Source organism: Phyllostomus discolor, chromosome 11 (assembly GCF_004126475.2).
Source record: "Phyllostomus discolor isolate MPI-MPIP mPhyDis1 chromosome 11, mPhyDis1.pri.v3, whole genome shotgun sequence".
In the NCBI taxonomy this organism is placed as follows: domain Eukaryota; kingdom Metazoa; phylum Chordata; class Mammalia; order Chiroptera; family Phyllostomidae; genus Phyllostomus; species Phyllostomus discolor.
The window spans coordinates 9800873-9814540 of record NC_040913.2 but is presented as its reverse complement, the minus strand read 5'-3'; the positions used below and the strand labels follow the sequence as shown (position 1 = coordinate 9814540).

The following is a 13668-nucleotide window of genomic DNA, read 5'->3' as shown; positions in this document are numbered from 1 at the left end:
GAAAGGGAGAGAAAAGGGAGGGAGGGAGGGAGGGAGGAAGGAAGGAAGGAAGGAAGGAAGGAAGGAAGGAGGGAAGGAAGGAAGGAGGGAAGGAAGGAAGATTACTATTCTGGTGAGTGATGTTAATAATGGTGAAGGCTATAAATGTATGAGGAGAGGTGGGCATATGGGAAAACTCTAGCTATGAACTTAAGGGGGCAGGGGGCATATGAGAAATCTGCCTCTTACCCTCTCAATTTTGTCATAAGCCACAAGTGGCTCTAAAAACTAATGTATTTTTAAAATCTCTGGGAAAAGGCAAGCAGCTATCTTTACAGGGAAATGTGGAGTTCTGGCATGTGGTATTCAACGTTTGGTTTTTGTATATGGCTAAAATCTTTTACGGCCAGGGTTTCGTAGAAATTTATTCAGCATTTATTAAGTGTCAACAACATCCTCATCCTACACATAAAGAATCATCTTTGCTAAACTTGAAATTTAAGTATGATGTACTGTATATACATATATGTATATGTATATATTTATAACGCAGTTGAAATATCTTTATGATAACAATTCTTTTATGAAATACATGATTCTTGCTAACTTATTGGGCTCCTTTTTATGTGGCACAACATCTGACCAGCTTATTTAACATTCAGGTAATTTGTTACAAGGTGTCAAGTCCCTTTGACAGGGATTTAAGGACCTAACATCCTACTTCTGGCTGTATCAGCTACTATCTAAGGAAATTTTGCTTTTTAATTAACTTTGCTCACCTCCGTCACTAATATTCAAATAATAACCACATACTTGCCTATGTAAAAAAAAAAGCACAAAGTGTTGTTCATGTTAAAGATTTCATTTAATTTTCACATCTATTCTGGGAGAAAGTCTTACTGTCATGCAAACGTTACAGATGAAGAAACTGAATCTCAATGAATGTATGAATTGCTAAGGATTCTGGGGCTGGTTCCTAGCTCTTTCTACTAACCACCATTGCCTTCTGGCAAGAATTCTAGGCATCTGTGTAGTTCCAATCTGAAGGAATTTAAAAAGAAACATGTAAATGCTTATTTACATATCAAACTTATTTCCAGTAAACCATATATCCATAAAGTTTCTACAAAATATAGAATACTAGAAACAAGGAATAAAAAAACATAAATATAATCATGACTTTGAGGCGCTTAAAATTAAGTGAATGAGATTAACATATGGACTGAAATATAAGTTCATACACACACACACACACACACACACATGCACGCACAGACTTTTTTAATAGTCAAACTGCATGATGATGGGGAGGAAAAAACCTACACGTACCTAGGGTAAAAAGACAACAGTGTTTATGTTTGGAAAATGGATATGGACAAGGACAGAAGAAACTGACATTGCTGTTAGACAGGTTTATGCCAGAAAACTATGCATTTTATTATCATATGTCATATGGAATTTGATACTGGGAGCTATAACAAATTGTAGGTTTGAGAGCGAATGAGTATGGATATTATTTATTCTAGGAGATGTAATGCAAGAATGGAAGAATTTCCATACTGGGTCAGAGAAGGTGATGCTCTAATTTTTAACATCTGCATAATTCCCCTGCTTTCGACACCAGAGTGTTCTCTGCTCACACATGCACCTGTTATTTTCATAATGTCTTGTCAGCCCAAAGTATAGTAAATAATACATTTAAAAATGTTTCCTGGTCCCATCTGAATACAAATCTCCAACTGAGAACACCATGAGGGTAAGCAGAGAGCCGTGTCCACAGCCTGAGCAGCCGTCCTCATGTGAGCTGGGTTTCATACAATCTCAAGAACATTATTGATATCCTCAGTGTGATGGCAATGGTTATTGCTATATATTTTATTTAGATATCCCTTGAGACAACAGAGTTTCTCTTTAAAAAATAACAGACATAATATTTAGAGCCTGAATGACCAAGTTAAATATATTGATTAAAAACACACATGATGAATCGGATACACAAGCCAAGATAATTCATTCCTGTTTTATAAATGTAACATGCTCCACAATCTCTCTTGCCCAACATTCTTAGACATTTTGACAATTTTTAGGCTCTAAGGATTAGCTACTTAATATTCTTCACTTACTGAAGTAAAAACAGGCAAAATTTGCCTGAAGTTAATTCTCACATTTCCTTGGGAGAAAAGTTGTCTCCTCATCAGTGTTCACATCTAACTTGCTGCCACTAATTTTTAGCAAAAACTAGGCAGGGAAAATGTCATCTATGTAACTGATGCTAACCCAGAATCTCAAATATGAGCATTATAGCTCCAACTAAAAGTCTAAATAAAAGAAAATATTTAAAGGGCCCAAATGACAGAACTCCTATCCTTCTGGCACACTGAGTGAGTTTACAAAATTCTGCAGCAAACACAGCCTGGATTAGGCAATGCAAAGGCAAAAAGACGTGCCATCCCGGCCTCCAGTGTGCATTTGGTCATCCCTCCATAAGGCAGCAAGTGGCTGTGCACTGTTTATTAGTAGGGTGGGAGCAGTCATGCTGTACCAGTAAGCTTCCTAGCAAAATGGAATGCTGCTCAGTATTTTTAATGAAAACTATGGCTATCCGGGATAGTTACCAAAAATAGCATCTGTAGCAGTAGCACCTCTGTGGTCGTTGCAGTGTTATTTACAACAGCCAAGATATGGAAGCAATCCATGTCCATCGGTAGGTGAGTAGATAGAACGACTGTGGGATTTCTACATAATGGAATACTACTTGGGCGTAATAAAGAAGAAAATGCGACCCTTTGTGACAGCGTGGATGAGCCTGGAGAACATTATGCTAAGTGAAATAAGCCAGACAGAGAAAGATAAATACCATATGATTTCACTCATATGTGGGATCTAGTGAACAAACGGAACTAACAAGGAAAATAGAGATGGACCCATAACAGGGAGCAGGATGGCAGCTAAGTAGGGGAGGGGGGTGGCATGGTGGGGGGGATTGTACAAAAAGGAAAAAGGACTCATGGACACAGACAACAGTGTGGCAATTGCTAGGGAAGAGGGTATAAGGGGACTAAATGGTTATGGGGAAATGAAATTAAATTTTTTAAAATTTAATTAAAATAACTTTTTGAAAGGAGAGAGAGGATGAGAAATCCAGAAGCTGAGTATATTGGTTCTTTTCTTCCAACTCACTAACCAAAGCAATGTGCTCTCTTTCCACAGCAAGGGTGGGTGGGAGAGGTAGGTCAAGGAGATGCAAGGAGTGTACGAGAGTCAGGCGGGAGGCAATGGAGTTCTCCTTTCCTGCCCCCAAAGGCTCTGGCCACCAAGTGCTCCACATGTACCCTGCCTTGTATCTGCCTGAGCTCTCGGTTACTGAGACAGTGGGGGGGGGGGGGGGGGGGGGCAGTGGCCCACTGAGTGTGGATGTGCACATTTTAACTTACTTCACCCAGTAATTACCTTTACTGGTATTTCTTTATTTGAAAACACGTCAAAGGTAAATTAGTCCCCGAATTGGTAGATAGACGTGTTAAATGACTTCTGTTATTTAATAACCTTCTTTATCCTTTTTAATGCCTAAAGCCTACTTTATCTCTTATTGATATAATGACATCGGCTGTCTTTTGGTTACTATTTGCCTGGAATATATTTTTTCAGATGTGTGTCACCTTTTTGTATCTTTGTATTTTGGTGTACTGCTAGAGGTTTTCAAAAATCCCAACCGAGGGACTGTTCATTAATTTGACTTAGTTTGTTTTCTTTAGTGATTACTCCATTATTTGCAAAATGATCTAACATCTGATTTTGTGCATTCTCTTTACCAGGCATTTTTGTTTATACATTTGTTCTTTCCTCACTTTTATTCATTTTCATTAATCTTCTTTACCTTAGTGGATTAGGAATGTATATATTCCATATTAATTCTTTGAATGCATAGCCTAGAATTTTTAATATTTTTAAATAAACTGTTATCTTGAGAAAACTTAAAGTTAATATTCATCACTTCTTCCCAACACAAGTACTCAGGACATTAACAATTATTTGTGAGCATTTTAATTATATCTTATTTTTAACTCCCTAATTTAATCATTATGTTATTGTTTTCTCAATCCACCCATAAATAAAGTAACCTAAATATTGGCTAATTGCTTTGATCACTATTATAACATTCATCTGACTCCTCTACTTGGTCTCAGTTTCCTGAACTTTTACTTATATTCATTATTAAACTTCTTTTAGGGCTGCTGTGGAATGTTAAACACACTGGCTCTTTGTTAGAATACTTTTATTTATACCTATTTTTTCCACATAGTTTAACTTTGTATAGAATTCTACTTTCTTTCAAGTTCAAAGTAAATTATTATGATTTTAGTTTCTATTATTGTTCTTGAAAATTAATATTTTCCTCTGTTAAGAACATCTGTCCCTTCCCCAGATGCTTTAAATTTTTTTCTCTTTGTCTTTGGTAACATCATCACTTCCATGTGTCTAGTTATAGGTGCAATTTTATTATTTTATTTTTTATTGTTTTTAAGCCCATATTATCATGAACTAAATCAGACATCAAAAATCCTATGATTTCAGGCATTATTTGATCAGTTTTACAGGTTTTAAAAAGAATTTTTAGAATCATTAGTTAGAATTGTTCTAAATTATCTGTACATTCTTATAACTAAGGACTGTACTAGATAACTGAGGACTATCTATATTTAATAAATATACCGTAAATATTTGGTAATAATTACCAATGGTGAAAAAAGATCATTTATAGTTTCTATTTCAACATTAGTTGTAGAAGAAATATCACAATAATGAGTAAAAAAAAACAGAAATACTATAAAATTGCTTCAAATAATTCAGAATTTTCCATATGAAATGTCTATTTTCATTCTGAAGTCTTGAAAAATTAATAAAGCAAAACAGGAAAAGACCTAGATGATCATTATGGCATAAAATAGAGCATCAGGAACTGGCAAAAAAAAACTAAATAATATCCTCTCTGTGCAAAAACTCAATACCCCTCGTATCTATTTATCATGAACTATTGGATACTCTCTGATAATTTATTTGATGCAATAACAAAGAAATGATAATGATCCCCAGCATTACCCAGAATTAAAATATTACAATAAATCATACTATATTAATGTAAGCTTTGGTTAATAGTCATAATTCTCAGCTAAATTTTATCCATTGTTTAATGTAATACCAACTAAAATTACTTCATTACCCTTAACATCATTTCTTGAAAAGACTATGCATTTCTGTGAAAGGTCAGCCAAAGCGGCTATAATTAAATCCAACCTCCTGGTTCCACAGGAAGAGGCTGCCGTGCGCACAGCCCCATTGATTAGGCAGACTCTGTAAAAGTCAGGTAGAAAATTAAGGGTTTATCTTCAGTTCAGGTGTTCCTGAGGCTATAGAACTATTGGGGACCTTGTCTCTCCAACCATACAGTCATTCTGGTCTTGTCATCGGGTTTTATGGAAGTCTATCAAGCACTTAAAAATAACATCCTTCAGTGGATACCCCAGACTCAAGGGACTCAACAACCTGGGTGTACCTATCAATCACGTTTCCTAGGTGATAGGATCTAATTGAACTAGATGATCACTAAAAAAATGGCAAACTGTTATAGCTATACTAAGACATTTAAGATATATTAGAACCCCTAATGTCTACCCAATATACATATGGCTGATTTTGATATAAATTTCCATCATTAGTCCAGAAAGTAGTGACCAAGGGTAATGATGTTTATTTAATAAAGCAAGATTCATAGAAACTTTAATCAGCAAGTACTTGCCAAGTTGATTTTCTCATAGGGCTCTTTTTCATGATACCCATGACCTTCCTTCTTAGGTGTAACATTTTAAGTTCACAGCTAATCCTAATTTTTCATTCTACATTCTTTGTGGCTGAAATATATTTATATACTTATATCAGAAGTAACTGAATTGGAGGAAATAGACATTTTTTCAAAGTAGATATGACATACAAATGGCCACAAGGTGCATGAAACTGGGCTGATTATCACTAATCATAAGGAAAGAGCAAATCAAAACTGCAATGAGATATCACATCTTAGAGTGTCTATTATCAAAAAGACAGATAATAGCAAGTGTTGTGAGGATGTCAGGAAAAGGGAAGCTTTTTTTTTTTGCACTGATGGTGAGAATGTAAATTTATATGGCCACTGTGCAAAACAGTATGGTGATTCCTTAAAAAAGTGAAAGTAGAACTACCATGTAATCAATCCAGCAGTCTCTCTTCTGGGTATGTAGCCGATGGAAATGGAAACAGGGTCTCCAAGACATGCCTGCACTCACATGTTCACTGCAGCACTATTCACAGCAGCCACTATATGGGACAGCCTACGATTCCTTAACAGCATAAATGGATAAAAAAAGATATAATATATAAATACGTATGCACATACACACACACAAATGGAATATTATTCAGCCATGAGAAAGAAGAAAGTTCTGCTATTTGTAAAAACTTAGATGAACTTTGAGAGCATTATAGTAAGAAATAAATCAAACAGTAAAAGACAACTGTTATATGAGCTCACTTATACATGGAATGTAAAAAATCCAAACAGAGTAGAGTGGGGGTTACCAGGGGCTGGAGGGCAGGGTAAGTGGGGAGATGGTGCAAAGACTACAAACTTCCAGGTATCCAGTATATAAATTCTGAGGATCCACTATGCATCAGGGTGATTATAGTTAATACTGTATTATATGCCTGAAAGCCACTAAGAGGTTCAATCTTATATGTTCTCACCACAAAAAAAGTTGTAATCATGTGACATAATGGAGATGTTACCTAAAAGTATGGTAATCATTTTGTAATATATGTGTATATTGAAATTATCGTGCTGCACACCTTAAAATTATACTATGTTGTAAGTCAATTATATCTCAATATAGCCAGGGACACAAGAAAAGCAGAAATAACTGAATTGGAGAATTATTTTTATAATTTTGTAATTCTCTGTTCTGGATTAAAAGTCAACTTGTTTATTCACCTAATTATCACTAAATGCTAACTATGTGACTACAGAAATTAATGAGAGATTCCCTACCATTGAAGAAAGGCAGCCACATGTTATCAGAGATCAAAGAACATTGAAGGTCATGAATACATATATATATATTCATATTAAAATACATTTTTCTGTACCAATTAAATGTCTCCTTTTTGAATTTTTCAAATAAGTGGATGCAAAGAAAACCATCACAAGTAGAAAGACAACACATCGAATGGGAGAATATATTTTCTAATGACCTATCTGATAAGGGATTAATTTCCAAAATTTATAAAGATCTTATACAACTCAACACCAAAACAACAACAACAACAACAACAACAACAAAAAACCAGTCCAATTAAAAAATGGGCAAAGGACCTGAATAGAAACTTCTCTAAAGAGGACATACAGAAGACCAATGGACATATGAAAAAATGCTCAACACAAGCAGAGGGGGGCAGTAATGGAAGAAAGAAAGGGAAGGGTCGTCAAGAAACTAATGTAAAGGACCCATGGATGGAGCGAAAGGGGGGTGGATGGAGGGTGGGAGGTGGGGGTGGGTGGGGCAAAGAGGAGGGGACGGGGGAAAATGGAGACAACTGCACTTGAAAAACAATAAAAATAAATTAAAAAAAAGTTAAAATTAAAACCACAATGAGATATCACCTTGCACCTGTCAGAATGGCCGTCATCAATAAATGAACAAACAAGCGTTGGCAAGGATGTAGGAAAAGCGGAAACAGATGCATAAATACTGAGAACAGACAAAGCTGTCAGAGGCGGGCTGGCTGACAAAGGGGAAGGGATTGAGAAACAGAAGCCCATGGAGGGACCACAGTGAGGTGATTAGCAGAGGGAGAGGGGGTTAGGGGAGGTAGAAGCAGGGAAAGGAAGGATAAGCGGTGATGGAAGGAGAGTTGATTAGGTAGTGGTGAACACACAATACAGTATACAGGTGATGTATTCTAGTACTGTACCCTTGAAACCTATGTAATTTTATTAACCAATGTCACACTAATAAAGTTAAAAAAAAAATGGTCTACAGACTCCTGCCTAGATTTGGTTGCCAAGTAAATCTATTTTTAGAAATAAATAAATAAATGGATGTACTTAATTCCGTGCTAATGGGCATTTAATGGCTATGATTTTTTACTAACAATGCACAGGTTAATGTTTTGTGAATATATACGTGCGTGTTTTCTTGATCCCATAGTATTGCTTCATAAAAATATAATTCTTGGGTCTAGGTAAACATACATTTTAAACAGTTTTTATATATTTTGGCCAACTTCCTTGGAAAGGGTTTCTGTCCTTGCCAGAACTAGCTCTCACCTGCTCTCTGCCCCGCCTCTGCCAACAGGACGTGAAATAATTGCCAGTTCATCATGTGAAAGATTGTATTTATTAGCTTTCCAGTAAAGAAGGCTTTCAATCTTTATATAAATTTTATTGCAAATTTTCATTTATTTCCTTTCAGAATTTTTCTATCAGGATGTATCCTTTACATATGGATTATGATAACTCTTTCTACGTTAAAGACACTGTTGTTTTTGCTACAATATATACTGCATACTTTTCTCCATCTTTTATTTATTCCCTTACTTTTTCAAATGAGGTTCCATGTTATACAGAAGTTATTTTTTTATGAAGTTAAAACTACTAATCATGTTTTATAGATTCTGCCTAAAAAAATCAATATGCTTTCCTTCACCTAAACATAAATAAAAATATCAAATGATATATTTATGTTTTTGCCTCCTCGTTATTTATACTTAAATCTTTGGCCCCGTAGTCAGTTACTTTAGAGATTCTGTGAAATAAAAATCTAGCTTATTAATTCAAATATGTATTTAAGCAATTAGCCAAGACTGTGTTTTGACTGACCCTTCTCTCACTGAAAATGCTCTCATTTCAAAGTTCTGTACAACGGGAGTCATGTCTTCCAAAGTCTTCCAAAGTCTTCCATCCACTCCGTAGCAGAGCAGAGTTTAACTGCAAATTTAGTGTTTTGATTGTATGGTGGCAATAGGCATGATTCTGGACTCAAAGAGAACCACATCTGACAGGACGTACCTGGGATTCAGCCACCGGATGTTACGTAGAGTAAATTACTTCTTCTACACCTGTTTCTAATCTGCAGAATGAGGAAAAATAAAATAATTGTTCATAACACATCTTATTGTGAGAATGACAGTTGTTATTAAATATATCCATTCAATGGATTCATTAAAAGCATACAATAGCCATTTTTTGTGCTGTCATGATTATAGCTACCTGAAAACAATAATTTCTAGAGGTAAATTATTTTGACTTTATTGAAGTCAAATAATGACCTTTAGTCCAGCTCCTGACATTTAAATCTACTCTATACTTTCATCATTGGTGGAAAAGACATCTGTAGGTATTTTTGGTTTGCTTTTTGTTTGTTTGGTTGTTTTTATAGCATGAAAAAAAAGCCTATTAGTGCATAGTATATATTTAGTCTTCAGCACAGTACCTGACAGAGCCACAAGTGGGTAAATTTTATGAATGAGTGACAAATTCACAAGCACTTGCCCATGCAATTTCCCTTATTAAAAACAGAAAACAGCCCTGGCTGGGTGGCTCAGTTGGTTGGAGCATCATCCAATGCACCAAGGGTGCATTGGTCCCCAGTCAGGGCACATACCTAGGTTACAGGTTCTATCCCAGGTCCAGCCACACACAGGAGACTATCAGTCAATGTTTCCCTCTCACATCAATGTTTCTTGCTCTCTCTCTCTCTCTCTCTCTCTGTCTCTCTCTCTCAAATCAATAAACATATCCTTAGGTGAGGATTAAAAACACAGAAAACAAATTGTCTTTAAAAGTAGTCTTTGTTGTTTAGTGAAACTAATACTTTTTGAAATATTTATTTAGACAGCCAGGGAGAAATACCCACACTCCCTTGCCCCAAGGGAAAGGCCAGTGCATCCACGACAAAAGAAGCTTTGATTCTCTCCACATCATCAGGCCATGTTGACTCATCACCCTTTACTCACCCACAGGAATCCCAACCTTGAATCCTTCCCATTGCTTGATTAATACACAAAACTAGCACATAATCAGCCATTCCAGATCAAGGAAGAAGGAAACATTCCCCTAGTGAAATTCTCTGGGCAAACATAATTGCCCTTCCTTTCTCCCGAATGAAATACTGACTTCTTGGTGTCCAGCCAAGGGCTTGGAGTCAGTTCAGCAGGTGACCACAACACGGGCGGGGTCCACACTGGATTTGATGCCTACCTCCACTGCTCACACGTTACTTACCCCCCATGCCTACCACAAGGACCTGAGAATTAACCAAGTTCATGTCTGTGAAGTACTTAGGACAGTATTAGCAATGTAGGGAGTGCTCTGTCGGTATCGCCAAGTAAATGAACCCACATCGACACTTCCTTCGTGGAGCCTCCCCTCACCGAGTTACATTCCTTTTGTATACCTCACTGTACCAACCATCAGGCATGCCCCCAAGATTTAATATTACATTAGCTTTGTAACAATGTCACTATTTTCCCCTACCACCATGGGCACAAATGTGAATTGATTGGCTATTATGCATAGAAAATATTTTCCCTAGATTCATTTGTTTTTGCTTAATTTGTTCATCGACTAAATTCCCAAACTAATTTTTCCCTCGTTGAGTCTTTTGTTAAGGTTTGGCATAACTTACAAACTTAGTTAATTACATTCCTTTAGGAAAACAATCTTGCCTCAAATAATTGCGGGGCTCCCCTTGCCGGCGTGCTAAGATTTAAGAGATGTCACGGCCAGGTCGTGATTTGATTCAAAGCCGCAGCCCTAACTTCAGGCTCTTAAAGGGATCGTCAGTCCTTTTCATGGGGTTCTTACCTCAGAGGCCATCCACCTCAGCACTATTGTATTTATTTATTAGTAACATCTCTCCCTCAGGTGTTCCAATGGCATCAGATGGAAAGTGGGGTATTGTTCCTGGCATCACCTAACTTGCAAGCATAAGACTTAACATCTTACTGTTTCACATTATTATTCACGACGGTATCACCCAGACCAGAGCCCAGCTCATGAGTGAAAGAGAGAAATACCAGATCAGAAAGGTGTTAAAAAAATTTACTCATGAATACAATCCAGGCAGCCCTGTACAGTGCTTTAAAGAAGAGAAACTAAATCCCTTAAAGCTTAAATGTATATAGTAATCATGGGAAAAAATGTTTAATTGCCTGGAGTCCTCACAACCCCTTGTGAGGCTCTACCATAACAAGAAGTGTCAACAATGACTAGAATATTTACACTCTACTCCAGTCCCTATAAAAAATGAATCACTAATTTATTCATATTGCCTGATAACACAGAAGGGCAAAGCAAGTACCCAGACAATGAATAATAACACAAGAACTCAGACAGGAAAATCAATCTGGCAGATCAGCAGAGCTGTGCTTGGTTTTAATGCTCAGAATACAGCTGAGTTTATCTTCTGAATTATATATATGTATCGACCTTATTACATAAATATTTACTTTTCCTTACGTGAAGTTTTTTTTTCACTGTCACCGTAATTACAATGTCCATTTGTGGCTGTAGCAACATTGAACTTAAACTTAATAGTGACTGATAGTGGCATGTCATGAGATAATTCAGAGTCACATGGTCTCAGGACATTTGGTGTCACTACATAGTAAGCGATAAGTTAGTAATTCCTTAGGTATATTGTAGTAAACTTTTTAAAGAAAATAATGATTTCATCCCCAGTAATTTGGGGGCTGGTCTCCTTCTCAGCTTGTCAAGTTATATAACACAGAGAAGTCAAAAACAGGATGATTAGATCATGGTGAATATTGCCCACTTTTTTTTTTTAAATCAAACACTTCACATCTGACTTTGATCTCCAAGTCACCTTGTTAGCAAATTCTTTGATCTATTGACAGATGTCTACACTTTCATCCCCAAAGCTGTATGTGTATATGAAAGATATCATTTAATATTAGTTACTATTCTTTAATATATTTCCAGTAAGAATCCTGTAAAAAAAGCCCTATTTAATTATTTATCCTTACATTGTTTTATTTTCAAGAGAAAGGTTTCACATAATTACTACAGTTGTTATATCTCCGGGACAAACAATGATGCCATTGCTCATGACATTTTAATTAAGTTTCTTTACTTTTACACCACTCCATGACATACTGCAGATGCTTTAAGAAGCCTGGAGGAAAAAAAGCATTTCACTTGGCTTCTATATTTCTGAGAACTCCCACTCAAGGGACTGGACTCTCCAGTCTAAGGAAAGCAGAAGTACCTGGATCACATGCACCCTTTAGAGTTAAGTGCACACAGAGAATACTGTGAAAAAACCACTGGTGTCCATGCTTGCGCTGAAGAGCTGTTCTAGACGTACGGCAAAGGAGGTGATGCATCATCCTCTGTTTTCTCCCTTGCCTCTGCAGGGATGCCAGATGAGATGAACCTCAGTGATGTAAAGCAAATCCATCAAACAGACGGTGGTAATCCCTTAGACACAACGGGAGCAGGATGTACGGCGGCCACCGCGTCAATGACATTTCCTCTGATGGGTGCCGTGATGTTGCTCCCTGGCCTTTGGTAACGGCACTCTCTCCCCGATAGCTGTGTCTCCTGCAAGTCTGACTCCTCCCCTCCTCGCCCGATTGGAATAAGGGATCTTTTTCAATGTAACAGTTCTATTTATGAAAGGTATGTAATGCTAACCTCTTAAAAAAAAAACAGTTGGAAGGTTCACAAAATATCTAAAAATCAACATTTAAAGGATAGGCTGTCTGAAAACCTGCTTGCTTTGAATCTAACTTAAACCTTCTTAAATTCTAACATATTAAACCAGCAGATACAGAACTATGATGAAGAAGGATTTAGTACATTTTTAATTTAACTATCCTAGGTTCCAAACCCCTTCCCTTCTAAAACAAAAACATTTTAAATTGAAGGTGTCTTTGCAGGACTATGAAAACGGTACAGAGTGTTTGTTGAAATACTGGAATTAGGATCCCATTCAATGAATCAAAGTAAAAAATGGCAAGTAGTATGCATGCGTTTTCAAGAAATTCTTCCATTTTTGCAAGCTATAGAAAGAAGTCACTGAACGTCTATATGTCATAGAGTAGATTGCTGAGGAGCATTTTATGTAATTTCCCTGAAGAAGACTGATAATCCCTATTCACTGTAACGTAGCCACTGACAAACCTTAAACCCGAGCACTTGGGTGGTGCCTGATCTGTATCCCATTATATTAAAAATGCAGTCTTTGGTATTGTAGCTCTGATTCCGCCTCTCTGACGCTGTAACGGATTTAGCTATGTTGCAAGGCACATGCCTGCTCTAGGAGTATCTGCAATAAAGCCGTTAATTGTCTGGTGGAAAACGCTAAAGAACATTGATCATTTTCTTCTGGCAAAATAACGTATCCATCCATTTTCAAAATATTATTTGCTTTTTTCTGTTTAAATCCTGGTATTGGACAATTAACTATAAATGGTTCCTCTGAATATCTAAAGACATGTACTAATACAGAAAATGTTTTAGCTCTTTTCCTCTTTGCACATCAGCAGAGCTGCTAATCCACGGGTCCTCATTTCCCAGCCGTGATAAGATGCCTCAGCAGACACTGATTAGGATGCGTCTTTTACTGCACTTAAGGG

General features: G+C 36.7%; 1 protein-coding gene across 1 annotated transcript in view; it reads left to right on the top strand.

Moving 5' to 3' along the window:
• GPC5 (glypican 5) overlaps window positions 1-13401 on the top strand; it is a 1172420-nt gene extending 1159019 nt beyond the window's left edge. The window contains exon 8 of the mRNA XM_028526582.2: window positions 12445-13401. Coding sequence (XP_028382383.1) covers window positions 12445-12602 — 158 coding nt within the window. The 3' untranslated portion in view covers window positions 12603-13401. The remainder of the gene's footprint in view (window positions 1-12444) is intronic.
• The last annotated feature ends 267 nt before the right edge of the window (window positions 13402-13668 follow it).